Source organism: Osmerus eperlanus, chromosome 27 (genome assembly GCF_963692335.1).
Source record: "Osmerus eperlanus chromosome 27, fOsmEpe2.1, whole genome shotgun sequence".
Lineage (NCBI taxonomy): Eukaryota > Metazoa > Chordata > Actinopteri > Osmeriformes > Osmeridae > Osmerus > Osmerus eperlanus.
The window spans coordinates 3,662,133-3,684,881 of record NC_085044.1 but is presented as its reverse complement, the minus strand read 5'-3'; the positions used below and the strand labels follow the sequence as shown (position 1 = coordinate 3,684,881).

The 22,749-nt window shown below is 49.1% G+C and overlaps 2 protein-coding genes across 8 annotated transcripts in view; one reads left to right on the top strand and one right to left on the bottom strand.

Annotated features, from left to right (window-relative positions):
- The window catches only part of synj1 (synaptojanin 1), a 28,812-nt gene extending 17,456 nt beyond the window's left edge, over window positions 1-11,356 (bottom strand). For 2 of the 6 annotated variants that reach the window (XM_062453270.1, XM_062453269.1), the window contains exons 1-12: window positions 10,736-11,122; window positions 9,913-10,069; window positions 9,647-9,733; window positions 8,949-9,216; window positions 8,431-8,656; window positions 7,723-7,806; window positions 4,884-4,945; window positions 3,641-3,737; window positions 3,049-3,224; window positions 2,794-2,875; window positions 2,369-2,521; window positions 467-632 (exon numbers count right to left, since the gene is read on the bottom strand). In XM_062453270.1, the coding sequence (XP_062309254.1) occupies window positions 467-632; window positions 2,369-2,521; window positions 2,794-2,875; window positions 3,049-3,224; window positions 3,641-3,737; window positions 4,884-4,945; window positions 7,723-7,806; window positions 8,431-8,656; window positions 8,949-9,216; window positions 9,647-9,733; window positions 9,913-10,036 (1,525 nt within the window). In that variant the 5' untranslated portion in view covers window positions 10,037-10,069; window positions 10,736-11,122. Of the gene's footprint in view, window positions 1-466; window positions 633-2,368; window positions 2,522-2,793; window positions 2,876-3,048; window positions 3,225-3,640; window positions 3,738-4,883; window positions 4,946-7,722; window positions 7,807-8,430; window positions 8,657-8,948; window positions 9,217-9,646; window positions 9,734-9,912; window positions 10,070-10,735; window positions 11,124-11,282 lie in introns of those variants that run through there. The other 4 variants (XM_062453266.1, XM_062453265.1, XM_062453268.1 and 1 more) reach the window with 4 other exon arrangements.
- A 343-nt stretch (window positions 11,357-11,699) lies between these two features.
- si:dkey-5g14.1 (lysosomal proton-coupled steroid conjugate and bile acid symporter SLC46A3) lies at window positions 11,700-18,563 on the top strand. 2 transcript variants are annotated; one of them, XR_009928974.1, is made up of 7 exons: window positions 11,700-11,833; window positions 12,257-12,470; window positions 13,521-14,397; window positions 14,977-15,060; window positions 15,615-15,771; window positions 16,909-18,245; window positions 18,286-18,563. XR_009928974.1 is itself a non-coding variant. In XM_062453400.1 (6 exons), exons 2-6 carry the CDS (start codon window positions 12,285-12,287, stop codon window positions 17,024-17,026), a joined length of 1,422 nt encoding a protein of 473 aa, XP_062309384.1. In that variant the 5' UTR covers window positions 11,700-11,833; window positions 12,257-12,284; the 3' UTR covers window positions 17,027-18,277. The 2 variants fall into 2 exon arrangements, 1 of the variants encoding a protein (XP_062309384.1); XM_062453400.1 differs by lacking the exon at window positions 18,286-18,563 and having other exon boundaries at window positions 16,909-18,277.
- Window positions 18,564-22,749: the final 4,186 nt, after the last annotated feature.

Sequence of the window (22,749 nt, the reverse complement as noted above, 5' to 3'; positions counted from 1 at the left end):
CCGCAAGGTGAACTGCAGAGTCACTGGCAGCATGGACTCAATGTCCCATAATCCTCTCCTCGTGGCACAGGAAGTCAACGCGAGCGTCGTGTATTTTGAGCCAGACATTTGCAAGTGAAACCACTAAATATTAGAAATGGAGTGTTTACCATTTGTTTGGTTGCTCGGGTGATGAATACCAACTACAAGTTCATAAAAGGATTTAATTGACAACACACCCATGTTAATACTCATTTATAACTAAACATATGGATGAAAGTGAGTGTGCTCCCAAGCGAATCGTTTGTGAACCATCCATCAAAGAATGAGTTCACGTACAACATTCAAAAGTCAAAGACTCATTAACAGTCCGTCAGGCTAGCATTACGTACTTGGCGGCATTCCCGGTGGGGTAAGTGTGTCTGCATGTGTACGTGTGTGTGTGTATACGTGCCAGTGTGCGAGAGTGTGTGTGTGTGTGTACTACCGTAGAGGCTGGATGTGGTGAGCAGGGCGCGGGCCTTGTCGGCCAGGTCAGAGTTCAGCGTGGAGCCCAGCCTGAGGATGTCGATGGCCTCCTGCTTGGAGCTGTCGAAGAAGTTGTTCTGGATGGTTCTGGTCACCGAGCGAGCGCCGTCTTTCAGCTTCCCCCCCTGAGAGGGAAACACACACACACACCCAGAGATGAGGACCCCATCTTGTAACCACCCCCCACCCAACCTCACGTTTTGACAACACACCCTCACCAAGACGCACCCCACATACACCCACCCACACACCTATTCCAGAACAATTCGGGAGAAAACAGGACAGGTCCTTCCCATATCCGTTTTATCCGTATTAAATAAAGAGAGGTGTTCCGGGGTTGATTGGAGAGGCCTTGCGGTGGAACTGAAGAACCAGTGACGTCACGTGGTCACAAACAAAGATTCAGGGTGTTGCATTTCATCCAGACTTCCTAACAGAGCGGGACCCTTGTCCAAGTCTCAAGCAAAATAATCGGAACCATTTACTCAATGAATGTGATCTATTTGTCTTGGCAGGGCGACTTAACTCCTCGGGGAAGAATAACTTCCTACAAAAACAAGGGCAAGGAGCATTCAAGGTAACAATATCCCCCTGAGGTTAGCCAAAACTAATTTATCTGGCATTTTGTAATATCTATGACGAAAAAAAAAGTTTAATTTCCTGTGATTTTAATAAGACCTATGCGATCAGTATCGGTTCACATGACGTATGCCCCGGTAGTAGGATTGCAGAGTAAATCGAAAGTTTGTTTTAGGTTTAGCTCTGAACTGGAGGCCAGAGCTGCAGTGTGTGTGTCAGTGGTCAGTAGAGCACAGAACCTGCGTCAACTGCAATTAGTCCAGAAACACACACACACACACACACACGACAGACACAAAGAAACGATGCACACCCACCCAAACAAACACACACACATCCACAAACAAACACACACACATCCACAAACAAACACACACACACACACATCCACAAACAAACACACACACATCCACAAACAAACACACACACATCCACAAACAAACACACACACATCCACAAACAAACACACACACATCCACAAACAAACACACACACATCCACAAACAAACACACACACATCCACAAACAAACGGGCCCAGAGACAACATCATCACCGGGAGGGGGGGAGGGCGGGGGGGGGGGGGGGGGGGGGAGAGGCGCTTAGCACAGACACGACAGCGACCGACTCGTCAACTTACCGAACGGGAAGAGAGAGATCCAGAGGACAGCGGAGAAAAATAGCAAACACACACACACATACAAGCACACACAGGGGTTAAGAGACAGGAGGCACTCGTGTCTACACTCTGACAGGATCACAATGTCTTGTGGGCCTTCCTTCATTCCCCTCAGATCAGAGCTTTCTTCTAGAAGCACGTTGGTCACTGTGTTCCGCTAACATGCAGGGTGACTGCAGGCAGGTCACTTTCCACTGGCTGCTTGTGACTGTAACAGTGACTACATCAATGTAACATACCCGGATGGACTGAACCGGATTGACTGTGTTAACATGTTTCTGCGTGTCTAGTATGACACGGTGTGTGTGCGTAGTATGACACGGCGTGCACTTGCGTCTGTGCGCGTGTCGTATGACAGAATGGATGTGTGTGTCTCATATGATACAGTGTGTATATCATGAAACGGTGTGTATCGTATGACCCAGTGTATCTATGTGTATCGTATGACCCAGTGTATCTATGTGTATCGTATGACCCGGTGTATCTATGTGTATCGTATGACCCAGTGTATCTATGTGTATCGTATGACCCAGTGTGTATTTGTGTGGAGGCACAATACAAGTGTGTTGTTTAGTACATGCGTGTGTGTGTGTGTGTGTGCGCACCTTGGCTTTGCCGTCCAGGGCTCCCGTGCCGGCGTAGATCTTGCTGACATAGTCGCCGTTCTGGGACCACATGACCCGGAACACCTCCTGGAACCTGGCCACCAGCTGGGGCTTCTCCGTGAGACCCATCTCCTCCAGCTGCTTAGGCAGCATCTGTCACACACGCACACACAGGCCGGCACACACGCGCACGGCAGAAGAGAATGCTTTCGGGTAAACAACCAAGATTCATTACACGCCTATTCATCGATGCTAGCAGTCTGCAGATTCCAAATCGGATACAGTGTCCAGTATACATTTGATAAGCTATGAAACGGAGGGATAGCGCGCCCTCCAAAATGGTGTGCCACTCCCTCGTCCGTTAGACTGTTCAGCGGTGTTCAATACTGTTCACATTCAAACAGCGACGTTGTCTGGCCTCTCACCTCCAGGGCAAAGAAGGCCTGGACGCTGTTGGTTCTGTCGAGACAGTCCAGACAATTGGTTCTGATGGTCCCGCTCTGAGACCTGAGACGGAAAGGGGGAGGAGTCAGTCGACAGAGAGTACCCCTGGGAAAGTGAGTCTAGTGTGGTAAAAGACATGCCTACAAACGACTGCATGTCTGTGACGATGCGTGCGTGTGCTAGCGACGGTATCCGCGTGCTAGCGACGGTACCCGCGCGTTAGCGAGCGTGCTGACCTGGTGACGCCGGTCTCCGCAGAGTAGTAGAAGAAGCCGCAGTCCTCCAGGAAGCGGCTGAGCTGGGGCTTGAGGACGCTGTGCAGCTTGTCGGCCTTGCCCCCCTTCACCATCTGGTGGTAGTCGAAGTTCACCATCCTCACGGCGCCCGCGTGCTCCGACGCCTTCAGGTGACTCTGCGGACGCAAGGACAACAGGCGGCGTGACCTTGGGCTGAAGGGTGGGAAAGGGGTCGCGGGGGGGTTTGGAGCGAGCGACGGTTTGAGTGGATGAGTGACCCCGGCTCGGTGAGCAGGTGAACAGAGAGGGCTTAAGCTGGGTTTGGTTCCTGCTGGGCGGTTGGCTCGGGGAGGCGAGGGTTGAAAATAGTCCGTCTGGCGGCTTTCTCGACGCTGGCAAGTATACAGTAGTGTGTAGTGTGGAATGTTACTAGTGCAGATGGCTAGTATACAGTAGTGTGTAGTGTGGAAGGTTACTAGTGCAGATGGATAGTATACAGTAGTGTGGAAGGTTACTAGTGCAGATGGATAGTATACAGTAGTGTGGAAGGTTACTAGTGCAGATGGCTAGCATAGTGTGGAAGGCTCCTTACCTGGAATGCCTTGCTGAGCATGTGTTCTCCCTCCTTCGACCCCAGCAGATTGATGTTCACCTGTTTACCATACAGCCTCCGCAGAGCACTGAAGTGCCTGGAACACACACACGATAGGGTAAACACACACACAATGTGACGGGCTGGTCATGTTCTTGTGTCACTGCAGGGAGAGGGGACGGAGACAGCTAGGAGGACAGGAGGGAGAGAGGAGGTGGGGGTGAGCCAGAAAGGGGAGAGAGGAGGAGGGGGAGGAAGGAGGAGGGGGAGGCAGGAGGAGGGGGAGGCAGGAGGAGAGAGAGAGCAGCAGATGGCGTCAATACAAAGAAGAGACAGACAGTGTGATAGATATCAGAGACAAGCTGAAGGCCTCCAGTCGTGACTGAGACAAGACCAGACCAGTACCAATAAATAAATAAATAATGAAACAATTATGTTGGAATTCTGGGGAACTTTAGGGTTGCTTGTGAAACATGTTGCAGATTGCCTGTCCTGTAAATTTACACACTAAAAGGGGGCTGGCTGAAACATGGTGCCCTGCAAAACAGCCAGCCAGCCACTCACTGGACACTGGTCCTCACACTAGTATAGGAAACACCTCAAGACCCCACACATATCACCTGGCTAGCCACCCAGATAGCTAGCTAGCCAGCTAGCCAACCAACTGCCCCGACAGTCAGCCAGCCAGCTAGTCACTCTCCTTAGGCACGGAACAGTGAGTTCATACAGGAAGGGAGTGGTTCCTCCTTCATTATAACTCCAGATAATGCGAGGCTCCTCTAGCCTGTGTGTGTGTGAGCTGTGCCGACCCGGTGAAAACATTTCTGTGCGACTCCCAATACTCCCCCTCATGGGCTAAATCATTGTCCCAACAGCATTCCTATAGCACTACAGGCTCACTAACCCAACTCTCCTCACCTCCAGTGTGTCATGAACATGGTTACAGGTACAGTGCTGTACAGGACAGCAGAGGAACACAGACTCGGGGGTGGGGGGGGGGGTCAGTCAGCCCTGCAGCAGAGGAACACAGACTTCCCCAGTCTCTCCTCTGGGCTCTCTAGACTGGGGGCTTACTGCTAGACGCCAGCCAATGCAGCTGGAGACAAACACACACACACACACACACACAAACGGTGCATGCTAGCAATCATCCCCACACCCACAGGCATCCACACGTACGCGGGGCAGACAGACAAACACACACACACACAAGTACGTGCGTTTTTAAATCTTTTTTGATTACCTCTCGAAAGCTGGTGCGTTGGCCTCAAACCCACGGGAGAGCTTGACACGGTGGGAGCCAACCTGCAGAGAGAGAGAGAGAGAGAGAGAGAGAGAGAGAGACACATAGAAAGAGAGAGAGACAGAGAGAGAGACACAGAGAAAGAGAGACAGAGAGAGAGAGAGGGGGGGGGGAGAGACAGGTTAGGACATAGAAAACGGGAGTCATGCACACTCACACACATTCTCCCAGACACAGATTTAAAAAGAGGGTGTCAATCTTGCGTATCAAAGCTATTTGGGTTTATTTTGAACAGCTTAGATAAACATTTGCACAGAGTAAACATGAACCTGAACACCAGCCTGCCAACAACTGATATGATAGAGGAGGAAGAGAAAGACAGAGAGACAGAGCGCAAGAAAGAGAGTTTTCAGTCCAAGAATATCTGGTTGTCATGGCGTTAGTCAGCCCTCGCTCTGTTTGTCTCTCTACCCATCTCCACTCATCTTGTATTCCGTTCCCTCTTTCTGCACCAAATTCTCCTCTTGTCTCTCCCTCTCTCTCCCTCTCTCTCCCTCTCTCTCCCCCTCCCTCCCTCCCTCTTCCTCCCTCCCTCTCCCTCCATGAACAGACTGCTGAGTGAGTCACTGTCCCAAGTCGAGGCAGCGCGGTGAGCTGCGAGCCCAAAACAGGGTGCGCTCCCTCCCGCACGCACACCGCCACGCCCTGCTGTCGTGGGGGTGGGACACACACACACACACAGATCGATGGTTATCTGACTGGGGCTCGGTCTTCCGACCCCCCGACCCCCTCTGCTTCAGGACTGGGGGTGGCACCTGTCCTCTCCTTCCGACCAGACTTCTGTCTCCACCCCGCCGCACCCCCCTCCCGCCAACCCCCGCCATTAAAAAGAGCGGGCCTCGTGCCAACGCCCCCCCACCCCTCTCTCATGCTCCATCCCTCCATCTATCTTCCAGCAATGCAGGTCTGATGAGAATGCCAACATGCCCGCACCCCCCCCTCTCTTTCTCTCTCTTTTCAGGGCTCACGCTGAAGCCATTAGCGGCGCCACTTCCTGTCCCCCTCCCGGTACCCCCCCCCCCCACCCCCACCTAGCTGGGGCTCTGCATATTTTATACACCATCCCTGCGCCCCAGTGTCAGAGACGACTCAGGTTACCACAAGAGCCTTCGAAGGGGCCTTCCCTTGCTGCTGTGTGCGAGCGGGACTACGTGCGAGTGTGTGTGTGTGCGCGCGCGCGCGCGCGAGAGACCGCATACGCGAGTTTGAAAGAGTGTGTGTCCAGTGTGCCTGTCAGGGAGACGGGTTAGCGTGACACCACGGTGTTCAAAGAGGAAACAATAGAGGACACACACGTCCCTCTTGGAGAGCGGGACAAACGTGTTTACGTTTCCTCAAACCCCTTAACACCCCCGTCAGAGAACCGAGGCTATATTCAAGACAAATCACCCTCTTTAATACCAACGGAGATTCAAAATACACCTCCACATGCGTCCGGCTTTTACGGCCGTGTTTTACAGGGTCAGGACTCACCGAATTAGATAAACACTCGTAAAAGCCTGGTGGTGGACACACTGAGTCAACAACATTACAAGTTGAAACGACACCATAAAACTACAGTCAGTAAATGAGCGGATCTGGGTTCTTTATGGGCATACACTAAACTAGCCATGCAAGGGGCCCATAAAAGCTCTTCTACCAACGCCGATGAAATAGGAGCGGAAGAGGGTAAAGTACGAGGCGAAAGAATAACAGGTGGGGGGGCGGGGGGGTAAAGTGTTGAGCTACGTCAAAGATCCCACCCAAGTCGCATCCTCCAAACCCTCTGTTTGAATGACAGGAGAGGGGGGGGAGGGTGGAGAGCGGGGAACCTTTCAGACGGAGATGTCAGCCGACCTGAGACGTCGGTTCGGTGGAGACGATAAAGCTTGAGGTGAGCGAGGAAACGGAAGCCCTTCCACCAAATGCGCCCCTTCCCCCCCCCCCCCCCCCGCCCCTCCCGGTGCTGAAGGCGCTCCCATGGCGATGTCTGTGCTGTGTCAGGACTCAGGAGGTGGGGGAAGGTCCGGGTCAGCGCTGGGTGGGCGGAAGGTTCTGGATGACGAGGATCACCTTTGGAGAGTCCTGTCCCCTCAGTGCAAAAAAAACGATGCTTCGAAGTCTTCCGATTTGGTCGACATCGGAGGAAAACGGCCTCCCTGTTCCTCTTTCTCGGGGGGGGGGGGGGGGGGAATCAAGCGTTATGTGACGCGGCCTCAATGCGGGACCCATGGCCTCTGACCCCTGACACAGCACAGAGCGCCCCCCCTCTTGCAGATTCAGAAGGCCATCACCAGCCAAGAGGCACAGGAACAAGCAAGCAAACAAACGTGGTTATACCAGGTGTGGATTCTCATCTGATCCATTATGGCGACGGTTGTCATTCAGGTGCAACAACATACCCTGAATAGACTTTTTCTGAACACACAGCATGGACAGATGGGGTTAACCTGGGCCACAGCATAGGCACCGAGAAGGGCTTAAAACTCCTCCAACACAAACCGAACAAGCAATACATTGCTAATAAAATATAAGAGCTCTTCAGCGTCCTCAAAATGCATCTCTGGTTCTGCATTAGTTTGTCATACTTTACAATAAATGATGCTTGAGGTGTCGTTACTGAGAGCTGTAATTACTGCATATGACATGGAAAGGGTACTTTGTCGACAATTATTTCAGTGCTAGCTTCAGGGTTGAGTAACGTTACATTTGGTTAGTTTAGCGGATGAAGGAGCAGCCGAAGGCGCCGTGTTCACCAGTGCTGTACTGAGCAGGGAACAGAAGGGTTTAGCCGACTCACCTGGATTCCCGGTTGTTCCCAAAACAGAGGAATGGACCCGCGGATTTGGATGAAAGATGACACTTTGTCGTCGAGGAAAATGACCTGTGGAGAGACGAAAAGGACCGTGTTAAGGGGATACCTCACGAACGAATGTATTGTCGTCAAAGCCTGTTCCGCTCGTGTCAGGGCTGCGAGCACAATCGCAGCCGGTGCCCTGAGGAGTCAGACTTGATGTCATCCTTGAAGCTGAGGATGTGTGCGTGTGTGTGCATGCGTGGTTGTGTGTGTGTGTCTGGTAGAACCTAACCATCTCTTCCTACAGCACGGGGTGAAGGCGAATGAAGAAAAATCGTAGCGACAGCAAGTGAGTCATAACATGGTTGAGATGCCATCTCGCCACAACAAGAGCCAAGTCTAAGGAGTTACTATCGACCCCGCTCTCCCATCGAGGCCTGCTTGTACAGGATTTACACGAGGGAGTTTTTCACGATCTTGTCTGAAGATTGTGTTTGTTTCTTGTGTGGATGTTAGTGGGCATCCGTGAAGAGATAGAAGAGATAAACAACAGCAGAGACACCGCTTTGTTTTTGCTCGACAAAAAAACATCTAAAAATCCCTAAACATCGTCTCCAGCACTTTTTCATTCACCTTGGAACGCTCGCGAGGCCGAATACCCATAAGCCCCGGGAGCCCAGACGCTCTCGAGCCCGCAAAGCCTCCACCCACCTGCTCCGTCTCCACGAAGTTGGCCACCTGCCCGTCGTCGTTGGCTCCCCGGACGTTGAAGCGCGTCCCCGCCCTCTCGGAGCTGAGGCGGGAGATGACGCAGGCCTTGGCCTGCTTGTGGCCCGCGTAGATGGTGCGGATCTCCACGCCGCCGCACATCAGGCGCAGGAGCCAGTCGTCGCAGTTCACCCCGTAGTGTTTCAGGTGCAGGTGCAGCGACTGGTTCCTGCGCGACCCAATCAGAGAGGACGGTTCGTGAAAACAGTTTAGGAGACACGACGATTACTTCCTCAAGAGCCGCATGGGGGGGGGGGGGGGGGGGGGGGGAGTCCAGACAGGAAGTCATTGTGAGGGACTTCCTGCTGGGCTGTTTACAAGCGAGACTGTGACAATGTGGCCACGCTGGGGAGAGAATTCTAAACAACAATAGAATACGTTAGCTTCAAAACACCGGTCACACTGCAGACCAGCGACGCTGTGACCCACCAACAGAGCCACAAACCGACCGTGTCACCCACCAGAAGAAGCGGTTGTCTGTGGTGTCCTCTTTGATCCGGCGGTGGGCGTTCAGGCTCAGGTCCATGCTGAGTCCAGTGTGCGACCAGGCAAAGTAGAAGTTGCCCGAGTTCAAGATCTTCCTCACGTCCGCGATCCTGTCCTCGTCCCCCGGGTCGTTCTTCAGGGAGATGAAGTCCGTGGAGGTGACCCGGAACACCTCGGACTCCTGGACCTTCCCCACCGAGCTACAGCCTGTGGCCACCACCAGACTGTGGAGCATGGAGTCACCTGACCAGGAAGAGAGCGACAGATGGTAAGAACGGATGGAGGGAAGGGAAAAAAAGGGAGGTGGATTGAGTAGAAAGGGAGAACGTATAAGAGATGAGAGATAGAGAGCAAGGACAGATATGGGAACAAAGAATATCAGTATACATCCTATGAATGGAATTCTTGGACAGGAAAGGGTTAATTCAACACAGACACGGTTTTTCCTTCCTTACAGAATGCAGTGTCATATCCGTGATCTCGAAGACTCTAAGCTCTAATCTGTTTGGAGGGCTTTGACTGTGTTGTGATAACAGACTCGTCAAGGTCATTTAATGGGCCAGGCCGGACCAGACCTCCTCCACTCAGCAGCCAAAAGGACTGGATCCAGCCTGGACCCGACCTGTGAGCCAACAGCCATGGTTCTCTGCTGTACCTCCCGTCCATAACTCACCGAGATTCAGCCGGAGGACTCCCAGGATCCCGTAGGCGTCCACCATCTTGGTGTATGTGCTTTTGATGGCCTCCTTCTCGGCAGCCGCTGTGGGTTCACAGAAGCAGTGGCATTGAATGACGAGCACAGCCCTCCATCAGCATGTAGATGCAGACACACACTGTCGGGGTCAGTGCATTTGGGGATGGGAGTTGGGGGGGGCGCCTGTGAAACAAGTACACCTCTGAATACAGCATACTGGAAGAGGAATACCAAGTGTGTCTTACACAGAACGGCCACGGCGCCAGACTCGAACATGAGGCATTCCTCCTTGTTTCTGCTCTCCACTATCACGCTGTAGGGAGGGGGGTCCAGCTTGTGGTAAATGCGATATCCTTTGCTGAAGGCCATTGTCGATCCGAGAAGAGATAACCTATGTTACACCTGCGTGAGACATGGGGAACAGGACAAGAGTGCAATGCTGAGATGTGTGACATTTCGGTGAATGCGTTGTGACAATATTGATTTCGATCAATCTGTTGCATATATTGTTCGCTGGCAGCTACAGTACTTGTTCTATTCAACTGCATACGGTGTAGAACACAATGATGCTTATATGTTCAGCGGCTCAAAAAGACCGAACCCACAAGGTGGATGTACATAGGAAGAGGCTCAAAGATGGGGCTAGTTACACACACAGCAACAGAAAAATCCACTGGCAGTTCAATTGGAAGATGACAAACGATAATGCGAACAGCGCTGACACGTTTGATTTAGTGTCACATAACAGTGAGAGCCAGCTGAGATCTCGATCGGGTTATTTCCGCACACCAATTCTAGCTTGGTTAGGGGCTGCATTTAGCTAGGCCAAAACCCCCCATCCCGATAGTCACGATTTATGCCGAGTCTGTCCCCAACCCTGCTCATAATCGCTGTACTAACCAATGAAAACTGTATATCAATAACGTTGTAAATATTCGCATCACATTTAATTCAGGAACGACACAAACGTCACTGACAGCAAAAACAGAGCTGTCAGAACTAAGTCCAATACAGACAACTGCTGACAGACAACATTAACGCAGGGATCTTATTAGCTAGCTAACTAACCGTAACCCAGCTATGGTCCAAGCACCGTATGAATGTTGTATCAGGTGTATCTTTATATGCTTCGGTCTTGTGAGCCTTGCCAACGTTAGATTGCTAGCTAACATAACATAACACGTTAGCTAGCTAACGTGACACATACTAGTCACACAGTAATCATCTAGCAGATTTCAATAATAAAGGTTGTTTGAAATAGCTAGCTAGTCTTGCTAGTTTGCTGACAAGTTATGGAGCATTCCTAAATACTATGATAGATGGCTGACGTAGCAGATAACAAATATGTTAGCAAGCTATCTAGCTCTTTAGACTAATAGCTCTAGCTGTCGAGCTACTGTACTCAATCCTTCAAGCAAATTACTAGCTGGATGGCTTAGCTGGCCATTTCCTCGTCTCCATCACTCTACGTTAGTGCGAGCTTTTACAGTTGGAGTCGTCGATGAACACTTGCCTTAAAACGGCCAAACTGAAACGAGAACTGGTTATCATAGAAATATTCAAACCAATGTTTGTTATTTCGTAAATCCTTGAGAAAGGACATTGGACGTCTTACCGTATCTACCCCGCCGGGTTTTTCAGTTTGACCCAAGTGATAATAATAATCCCCTCCCACCTGCAGTGGTACATTCCGACGCAAAGTCGGTGGCAGGAACGCACCCTCTTTGCGCTACCGTAAGTATCGTAATATCAGTGAACACTAGCCTAACTAAAGCGCCATGACGCAATTATTTGGTAAAATATGTCAAATTCCCGTTAAATTTTGATTGCTTATAATAACTAAACATGATAACCAGTTCAGTATTAGGTTATGGACAGTAGAAAATAATAAAAGACAAAACGAACAAAATGTTCCAACCAATTCATGTGATTGACGTTGACTCCAACTTATGGGAGGGGCTTGACCACATCGGGGTACGCCCAATTTGCAGTTTATCCTATCACGTACATTTTGGGGCGGGACTCAGGAAATAAACGTTTCATAAGTGGAGGATTGGACCTCTACACAGTTTTATGAAAACAGGTATCCATGGCATACAATTGAATAATAAAAAAGACGTTTCGTGTGAACGGATCACCACAATCTGAGATATGTCGATCTAAAAGGTGAGATGATTCATATCTTCACCTTTGTCTCTATTTTGCAAGAAAAATACAAAAAGGGGCCAGCGATATCAAAGAGGGTTACTGTTTTGTTACCCAATATAAACATAGTAAAGACTAACTAGCTGTCATGTCAACTGTTGACGTCGGAGTTTGATGCACGTTTAGGATAATAAGTCCATACTTTTCGTTCTCTAATGTTCTCTTAAGAATTCGCATAGTCTTACTCGGGTTATACAAGACAACGTTTTCTTTGTTTTAAAATATATATATTTTAACAAGAAAAGCTTTAGTATTGTCGAAGTGTCGTGACGTGTGACTGAGAATGCACACATGATTATCTACAACCAGAAATCTTTAAACCTTTAAAGTTAAAATGGTATTAAATACTTGACCCCCTTTCTTCAACCGGTAATTCTTTTTCAGAACTGTATTATTTGACACCCCCGAAAAGATGGGACTATTTTTGGTGGAGCCTCTTGTTGCCTTCTACGCCTTTGCAAGTTTTTTGGTCTATCCACTGGTGCAACAGTACGTGTATAGGCGACTCTGGCAAGAGTTAACTAACACCACCTACCCCGTCTCGGACGACACCTCCAGATGTTCTGCAAACGCCAGCAACCACTCAAGCCACAATGAGGTTTGCCATAAACCGTGGATCGTGTATCTCTCTGTAGATCAGTTATTAAGGGGGCAAATTCACGTAAATAAGTAAAAGTACATGTTATTGTCAGATGTTTTGTGCGTGAATTGGAAAATGAGTCAATTCAGCAGTTCCTGAACACATTAACGTGTGCTTGTCAGCATGATCTCTGCTCACCTATACGGTCAGCCATAAAGGACACAAATATGGATGAACATACTTATTCATTGGTCTGCTAAATCAGCACTGAGGACATCCCACATCCAGCTCTTATCCAGCACAACACCATAAACTATAAAAATAAGTTATAAAGGGTTTTATGCCTCGTTCAGTCTGCCTTATTAGATCCTACTGAGGACAAACAGGCATTGATAAGATGCCACAGCAGTACTATAACTAAACATTTCTATTAGCAGTAAATGGAAAGCATATGATGTCCAATGTGCAGGTCTGACACGCATGAAGCTATGAGTTGATACTGTAAGCTAATATTTATTCTGGTTTAGCTCTGACCACATGGATGAAGTCACATTTGTAGAGAGAGATACACAGAAACCAGTATGATCCTACATCACATGTTCCAACATATATGAAACCATGTATAAATAGATTTATATATTAAACCATGTGTACTTTGTTGTCTAATGTGGCTTAGACTTGAAAACGGACCTCAAGCATCTGTTGTGGTGTAGATGAGGGCTAGTTTCCCTTTTCTGTAGAACTATTATTTTCTTCCATTTGCTGTTAAACATAAATCAACGTTTCACAACCCTTCCATTTTTCTTCCGTTATACTTCTTCTTTTTGTGTAACTAAACCAGATTCTGTTTAAGTAAATACAGTGTGTGTTTTTGTGTTGAGGGATGTGTTACACAGGCCATTGCTTGGGCTTTCACTTTGGGTCAAACTGGTTTCGTTAACCGTGAGCCAGACCAACAACTAGTTAGGGTAAGAGTGAATAGATAATGAACTAGAAGTTCAGATCCCCTAGATACAGACTCTATCTACAGAAGTGTCACTGCTTGTTGTGGTTGTTGCTCGTCCCTAGGAAGTGCAGAAGGCCGCCTCTCTCTTCTCCCTGTACACCGAGCTCTTCTCCATGATCCCCTCCCTCGCCGTCACGCTCATCCTGGTGACCTACAGCGACCGTCGGGGACGCAAGGTCGCCATCGTCATGCCCCTGATCGGCTCGCTGATCTACACGCTGTCCTTCCTGGCCGTGTCGTTCTTCGAGCTCAACCTCTACCTCCTCATCGCCTCCTCGCTGGTCAGCGCCCTGTTCGGGGGTTCTGGAACCTTCCTGGGCGGCTGCTTCTCCTACATCGCCGACCTGTGCGAGGACGGTCAGCAGAAGACCCTGCGCATGGCGGGCATCGACATGGTGATCGGCCTGCTGTCGGGCGTGGCGTCCCTGTCGACCGGCTACTTCCTGCGAGCGGCGGGCTTCAACTGGCCCTTCTTCGTGTCCGCCGTCTTCCTGTGCTTCAACCTGCTGTACGGCATCTTCGTCCTGGAGGAGACGGTGAAGGTCCCCCCCGACGACGCCGAGGACGGGTCCCCTCGCTGCGCGGCGTTCCGCAGGCTCGCTTCCGGCATCTTCCATATGTTTGTGGCGGGGAGCGCGAGGCGGAACACCCTCCTGGTCCTCCTCCTCCTCGTCTTCACCACCTTCTCCTTCGCCAACGGGGGCGGGCTCTCCAGCATCACGCTGTACGAGCTGAACGAGCCGCTCTGCTGGAACGAGATCCTGATTGGCTACGGCTCGGCGCTGTCCACCACGGTGTTCCTGACCAGCTACGTGGGCTTGGCCGTGTTCTCACGCTGCGGCATGCCCAGCCTGGTCATCATCCTGATAGGGATACTGTCAGTGATGACCGGCCTGGCGCTGGTCGCCTTCGCCAAAACCACCCTCATGATGTTCCTGGGTAAGGAACAGAAGCTGCATGAACGATATGCGAAATTGTTGCTATACGATTACATTCAATGGCTATTATTTTTGTATTCAACCTTTATTCAACTAGATAGGTAAATGAATGATGTTGATAGTGTCACATGATGTGCTGAATTATGTAAACATATGATGTAATATGATAATAACTATCAATTGTTGATAAAAAATATAATCTAATATTGCGAGTGTTTATAATAAATGAACACTATTTTACTTCATAGCAGACTAATGCGTCTCACTGGCCAGCCACCATGTTTACACACTGGTGAAGTTTATGAGCTTTTGTTGTTATTGCATTATGTGATTACTTGACTGTGTAACGTGATAAGATAAGAACAGATTAAATTGAGGCTCGTATCAGAACCCTGTTATTGTTAGCTTTAACAAATTGGAGACAACGACCATCATTTGTTTAATAACTTTTTGGCCAGTTCTTCACTGTGTACATTTTAAGATATCGATTGAACGTCAATCGGTTGATTGACGTTCTCTCCAGGCGAAATGGTCGATAGAGGGGTTTAACCGGGTGAGTATTTTGTTTTCTTTTCCACAGTGAGGATTCCCATGCTCCTGGCCATCATGCCTTTCCCCGTCCTGCGATCCATGATGTCCAAGATAGTGTCAAAGTCCGAGCAAGGTGAGCGGGTCTGTTTGTCTCCAACTCGCTCATCCACAGCCAGTGCAGTACATCCCAAGAGCTCCACTTCCAAACCTCTCCACTCGAAAAGAGCCACTTCAGGACATGTTGAAAGGACAAGCGTTAGTGGATATCAAATGACAGTTGAGAGAACAGGTTTTCCTGTTGTTCAGTTCAGCACACATTCTCCTCCCACCTCCCTAAACTTGAAGTGGTGCTTTGTTCAAAATCTACACATTGCACAACATGTTTGTCTGTTCACCATGAATATCAAGTGAACATGGTTTCTTTGTTGGGTAAGAGCTCAATAGATGTGTAATTCTTTATCCGACACTAAAAAGTTCATATTTTTTTGCTGAGTCAACGGCCCTCCCGTGATATGTAAACAGCATTTACATAACGCCTACCACAATTATAGACCTTTGACTCACAGTAACCTCTCTTCCTCTATCCTGTGTATATGTTCTGTCTCCGTCTGTGTCTGTGTGTGTTCTGTGTGTGTTTACATGTTGTGTGTGTGTGTGTGTGTGTGTCATCCTGCCCTCCCTGTGCAGGGGCCCTCTTTGCATGCGTGGCCTTTGTGGAGAGCCTGAGTGGGAACGTGGCCTCCGCCGTGTTCAGCAGCCTCTACGCCGCCACCGTGGCCTGGTACCCCGGTTTCAGCTTCCTGCTGGCGTCTGGCCTGTGCTTCATCCCCATGGCGCTGCTGGGGTGAGTCTAACCCTGGCCCTCGCCATTCCTCTTGCTCGTGGTCCGTTTTACCTAGTCGCCGGCCAGAGGATATTTATTTTGGACTCCAAAACAACTCTGTAGTCCTGATAACCCCCATCCCATACTACACATGTTTAGTCATTTAGCAGACACTCTTATCCAGAGCGACTTACAGTAAGTACAGGGACATTCCCCTCGAGGCAAGTAGGGTGAAGTGCCTTGTCCAAGGACACAACGTCATTTGGCAAGGCCGGGAATCGAACTGGCAACCTTCAGATTACTAGCCTGACTCCCTCACCGCTCAACCACCTGACTCCCACGTTATCAGTAATACTTTATGCTGCTGCATTCGCACTAGTTTCGTCTTCTTTGGTGTGTGTGTGTTCCTTAGGGTCAAATCAATGCACCCTGACTGTCTTGTTTAGCAGTGTCTTACTAGCCCGCTTCCCTCACCGCTCAGCCACCTGACTCCCAGACATCTCAATAGTCTAATCTCCTTCTTCCCTTCTCTCGTTTTCTCAATCTACATTGAAACCAGTAATGATGGCGACAACCTTTTAAAGGTTTAGCTATACAGCTCTTTTTTTCTCTCTCTCTCATCTTAACTTTTACAGACATACAGGATACAATCTAAAAACCCCTGAAAATATTTGTCAGAAGCTGTCTATTAACTATCGGTAAAGCTCAAGCAAAGCTAACAAAGGAAGGCTACTTGGAGGAAACTTGTAGAATAGGAGAAACTTGTTGATTTAGGACTAGCCTTATTCTGAGACACAGAATAAGCATATATTGATGTTGAGTGAGAGTGCCCAGAATATGCTGAGTCACTAGGGAAGTGAAGGAGCCGATAGCACATGACGGCTCCTGAGAGAGGCAGCAGTCACACGGAGGCGTAACGGCGTTGGCCATCTGCCTTGTTCACATCCCATACCTTATTTACGGAACTGTATGTTCCAGTAACAGGTGTGAACCTAACACCCATCTGCACACTTCTGTATGTTCAAACAGGTGTGAACCCAACACCCATCTGCACACTTCTGCAGACATGCTATGGCTTGTACAGGTGGTCGTTTTCTTTTTCATTTCTTTTTCTTGCTTTCTCATCGACCGGGTGCTCTTGTCTGTCCTCGCCCACAGGGCAGTGGCTCTGCTGGGGCCGGAGGAGGAGGCCGGGGAGGCCAAGGAAACGGAGGCCCTCATCCCAGGGGAAGAGGGCCTGGCTGGGGATGAGAGCCACAACCCTGCCCTGGCCTGAGCTGAGCTGGACTGGACTCTCCACGGAAAGACGGGAACGTCGGCAGTTGTTCTTCCTGTTCAGGGATTCATAAACCTCTGAGCAGCCTGACAATCAATTGCAGGGAGTGTTATTGCTGGAACAGTCATGTACACACAGTACTTATCTTGTGGCAAACAGTCATAATCTGACTGTTTGTGTGTGTGTGTGTGTGTGTGTGTGTGTCTTATCATTGACTGTTGCAATTCAGTCGAAGCACTTTGTTAATTTTATCTGGAAATGTAGGCTGCAGTAGTTATATAGACAAGGAAGGAAAAAAAGCTATGTGGATTCAAAGGAAAGTAATCTGGAATGCACCAGCAATACTTGAACAGATTCAGGGTTTATGTGAAGGTGAAGTCTCCAAATGAAATGAAGTCCTTCGATGCAATACACATACTTTGCATTATAACATGAGAATTCAAGCTATTTACAAAATGGTACCTATTTTCTTTCAAACATAATACCTCTGCAAATTACATCCGTGAGCATACTTTTTCAAAGGGTTTCTTGATATAATTTCTTCCAATAAGTAATAATGTATAGTATTAATAATAATAGTTTCCCAAAGAAAGGAAATTACAAAACTGACATTAGGAACATGCATTTTTGGATTGCTTAGAAGTTAATTGTATACAGTGATTTCTTTTTTTAACATGTGCAAATAGAGTTTTTTTGTGAAGTGTATATTTTATTATTTTTAAGAATGTTACTTTCAGCTTTCTTGCAAGCTGGTTGTTAACTGATTTATCCATTTTTCAATTTCTCGGGACTTGGGTCTATACTGTTATGTGAAGGAACCAAAGAATATATATATACCTACATTGGAACTGAAATTAAAAATTTCTGTTTCGAAAAATGTAGTATGGTTGATTCTAGCCCACATAACAAGGGCTCTAATTTTGTGATCATCTTTTTATGGGAGTATATACAATAACCCACGTGACATGCTTTATATAGCATAATACACAACTGCACAGTTCAACTAGCAACAACCAGGCAATTTACAGAATGTTTAAGTGTGTGTAGATTAAAGGGTAGTAACCACAAAACAAAAATTTATATAATCTCAAACTTTATGCTGTGACAGCGGTCTTGTGATGTTGTGGGTTATCTTGGGCAAGCCAGGTGGGTGTCATAGCAACCAGTTTTGGGCTTGGTTCTATATCTGTTCAGTCAATTAAGGAAGTGAGATATGGTAGTGTAAACTGTAGTGTGATTCTAACGAAGTATTTTCAAAGTAAAAACATTATTTTCATTTACCTCATGCAGCAATGTCACAAATACATTCTCTGACTCCAGAATTTACATTTGGTGATTTGTTGATGATGCGGGTGAAACAATGAAATTGAAAGTCCCATTCATAAAATGAATACTCAACATTTTTCTACAGTTTTTTTTGTTGTGACTTTCAGGTCAACATTCCCCCACCTAAATTGCTTGGTGCATTGTCAATCTAGTTAAGATATGTTTATGTTGATTTATTAAAATAAAGTTTTTGTTCTTAAAGAACATTATTGGACAATGCTGCTACATTTGACCATTTAAATGTGAGCCATTTGTGTTGAAGTGTTAAATACAGCATTTCAGCAGAGCTTGTTTAAGGATATATTAGACATTCTGAGATTTCAGCTTGTTAATGAACCGGAATGTTATTCCTATAGCGGCCACCAGGGATCACTGTTGGCAAAGGATTGACATGCTAATTCTTCACATGAATGAACATGAAAACGCCACCACAGACCTTAACGCTACTAACACTCCCAAGTTAACATTCTGGACACACTGCCGACAGGTTTGCGTTCTCCTCTTAGCGCCTTTGGGTAACCATTTATCTGCTGTGACAGAGGCCTGCTGTACATGAAAAGGTCATTTAGGGAAAGCGTGAAGATCGCTCTCTAAAAACACAATTTCATGCTTGGTTATGTCGTTAGCAACAGCCATGCCAGGCCTTTTACGGCCTGTCAGTGGCCAATAAGGCAACTACAAATAATCACAGCTTCACTATTGGGGAAAGTGGAGTCTGCCAGAAAACATGCAATTACTGCACCACATGAGTTGATTTGCTTCTGTTGACCATCTATAGAGCACAGACCGTCTACACGGAGAGAACCCCAAGTCAAATGTCACCGCTGTACCTAATCCTGCGTGCCTCATCCACTGTTCCTCATCGGGAGTCACACCCACGGCCGCATTTGACCTCCTGTCCTGGGCCCCGCTTTCCACAGCTCCCCCCTCTGCCCCCTCCGACTCTGGTCCCCCAGCCTTTGGTGGGTGTCACCTTAGCTTCTGATCCCAGCAGGTATCCTGGCGGTGGGCCCCCTCAGGCTGCACTGCTCCTGGGCTGGAGGACCATGAGATCTCTGCAGGCGTGGAGGAGGATGTTAAGAGGCTGGGAGAACACTGGGAGCAGTCCCAGAGCTTGGAATAGACAAGGGGGGGGGGGGGAGAGAGAGAGAGAGAGAGAGAGAGAGAGAGAGAGAGAGAGAGAGAGGGAGAGAGAGAGAGGGAGAGAGATAGAGAGAGAGAGCGCGAGAGAGAGAGACAGAGAGAGAGGGAGCACACAGTATGTGGAGTTATAATCGCTCTAGTCTCACACGTTGGCCGGCGTCTTCACAGCTGGCGGACTGTGAAAAGAGGCCGCGAGATTCGGCGGTGCCTGTCGGAATCAGTGTTTTATAGTGCCGTTACATAGCGCAGTGCAGCAAAAAACACTGTTGTGTCACGAGTTCATACTGTTTGGTGGGTGCCGCCACAGTCTCTCTGGACCCTGGCTGATTCACTCACACTGGATTCTAGGGTGGTCCTTCATTCGCAGGCTTCTCGGGATACATGAAGGCAATAACTCACAGAATGGTAGGGAGGATTTTGTACTGTTGTCCAAGGCCTCGGTTCCAGCCCCTCCACCACCCCCTCCACCACCCCCTCCACCACCCACACCCATACGCATGAGCCCCTCCTCCTCTTATGACTATATCCCCCGATATCTCACAACCTCTCTGGCCTTCCCCTGTAAAAATAGACCTGTGAAAGGGCTTTATCCGAGGTATGCTATAAATAACCCAGGGAGCAGAATGCAACGGGGACGGGATAGTTGCTGATATATCATGCAGAAGAGGGGACGGAGAAAGGATGGGGTTTTAGCAATCGGAGATAGGAAGGAACTTCATAGAGAAGGGTTATCGTTTTAGAGCTAGGAGGCAGGAGAGGAGGTTATTGAGAAGGGAGGGGGTTCCGGCGACAGGAGAGGGGAGGGTCAAGTTTCCAAATAGCCTAGTCAGCATGATCACCACAACACAACAAACCGCACACTGACACCAATCTCTTCGCTGTCACACCCACCCTCTGACTCACAGGCCTCCATTCATCCCCCTCTCTCTCTCTCTCTCTCTCTCTCTCTCTCTCTCTCTCTCTCTCTCTCTCTCTCTCTCTCTCTCTCTCTCTCTCTCTCTCTCTCTCTCTCTCTCTCCCTCTCTCTCTCATCGCCCCCTCCCTCTCTTTTTCACATCAAACAGGGAGGCTCGTTTGATGGGACACGGCTGGATGAAGGCCTTTTTATAGAGCTGACATGCCAACCTTGGTTCTGTGTGTTGATAAACAGCTCTAATGAGACTGAGATTGACCCGTACAACCAGCGGACCAAACAGGTGCACGCACTGGTCTTAAAATTCAACGCGGTTTGGTCAGCGGAGGGAGTGGGTAAACCTTGGCCTTTCAGGCCCCGCCCCGGCCCGTTATTGGTTACTCAGAGACCGCCATTAAACAAACCCTCGCGGGCAAACATGGATGTTTTCAACGACTAGTTTTCCCCGCTTCGCCGTTCCGACCACCGCGGTCGTGCGGCCGGCGAATGTTTCCCTCGCCATCGAAGGACGCGCTCGGTCGGACGCCAGCGTCTCTCCCACCGTGTCGGGTTGCATCCAAAAGACACAAACGGCGTCGGTTTCCCCGGTTTCCATCTATGGCATCAGCTGGAAGCCATTCATCCTCACTCTCTCTCTCTCTCTCTCTCTCTCTCTCTCTCTCTCTCTCTCTCTCTCTCTCTCTCTCTCTCTCTCTCTCTGGCTCTCTCTCTCTGTCTCTCTGGCTCTCTCTCCGTTTCTCTTCCACCCTTTTTTCCTCTTCCAAAGGTCATCCCGCTGTGTGTGTTGTTTTTCCCTCTCTCCGGCAGCTCTGCCATGTGCTGTGGTTGGTGTGTGTGTGTGGCAGGCGCGTATCCGCAACGTGCGTTTAGCTGATGCTGTGACAGAGAGCCAGCGCCCTCTCTGTGTGTTTCACGGGCGGGGTACACACAGGCATGTAGGCCTAGCTGTATGTGTTTTGTATTTGAATGTATGTGTGAGCATGTATGTGCGTGTACGAGTATTTGTAGATGTGTGTGTTTGGTTGACAGTTTGACAGAGGGCCAGTGATCTCTCCCTGACCCGTAATTAGTGCCGTTCTCCAGAGTGCTTCCCTTATGAAGACTCATAATCATCCCATGGAGCTGCTACTGAACACGACCACATCTCCTTCCTCCTCGGCTGCCCTGCGGGAGCGCTCAACTTTCCCCTCCTTCCTTCCTTCCTCTCTCTCTCTCTCTCTCTCTCTCTCTCTCTCTCTCTCTCTCTCTCTCTCTCTCTCTCTCTCTCTCTCTCTCTCTCTCTCTCTGTCTCTGTCTCTGTCTCTCTCTCTCTCTCTCTCTCTCTCTCTCTCTCTCTCTCTGTCTTTCTCTTCCTCTCTCTGTCTCTCTCTTCCTCTCTCTCTGTGTCTTCCTGTCTCTGTCGTTCTCTCGTTCTCTCCCATTCCTTTTGGCTTTCTTTCGCTCTTTCTGACCTTTTTCGTCCCTTCTCGCTCTCTCTCTTCCTCGGTGTCAAAGTTCGTCTCCCGTTGCCCCCCCCAGTCCTTTCCATCCTTTCTTTCCATCTATCTTTCTGTCGAATCGGAATCCACTCTCTCTCCTTCTTCTTGGCTTCATTCCTTTTCTTTCTGTATCTCATGGTTATCCGATCCCATCCCCCTTTCCTCTCCTCCTCCTCCTCCCCTCCCCCCCCCCCCCCCTCCTTCCCATCCTCCTCCCATCCCTCCCCGCCGCATCCCTGTGGGGAATTGACAGGCTATTTATTATGTGCTTCAAATATAGATCCGCGAGTCGGTGTTATTGGCAAAAGCTTTAACCACAGACAGACCCCCACCCCCTCTTTCCTGGTTTCTGTTGCTGCCTCCACAGTCCCCCCGTTCCCCAAACACGCACGCACAAAATGCCTTAGTTGTGGTTTCACAGTTGAATCAAACGCCCCCTTACCCCCTCTGCCGTCACCCTACTCCTTCAATCACCACCCCATGCCAAGGCCAATGTGTGTGTGTGTGTGTGTGTCTGGGTATGTGGTGTGTGTGTTCCCCTACTTCTTTTCCACTTTGTCAGGACAACCATCGGTGCTGCTCTCACATTGGAAATGCCCGGCGCATGCATAAACAGCCGGGCCCCATCCTCCTCCAGCGCTGGACACGGACTCAAGGAAGGTCAGGGTGTCAATCAATAGCCTGTTCTCCTTCCTACCCTCCCCCCCCTCTCTCTCTTTTCATACATCTCCTTCGCCTCCCTCCGTCCCTCTTTTAGTGCTCTCCAGTGGATGTTAACAGCCCCACCGGTCTTGAGTGAGTCTGCCACTAATTGCATTTCTTTAAGAGGTCTGCTTCATACGCACGCGCGCGCATGCAAGCAC

Bases quoted from the DNA above. Each gene is read 5' to 3' on its own strand.
- si:dkey-5g14.1 (XM_062453400.1), top strand. From the start codon at position 12,285: ATGGGACTATTTTTGGTGGAGCCTCTTGTTGCCTTCTACGCCTTTGCA. The intron at 14,398-14,976 runs GTAAGGAACAGA...TCTTTTCCACAG, and splicing joins CACCCTCATGATGTTCCTGG to TGAGGATTCCCATGCTCCTG. The intron at 15,772-16,908 runs GTGAGTCTAACC...CCTCGCCCACAG, and splicing joins ATCCCCATGGCGCTGCTGGG to GGCAGTGGCTCTGCTGGGGC.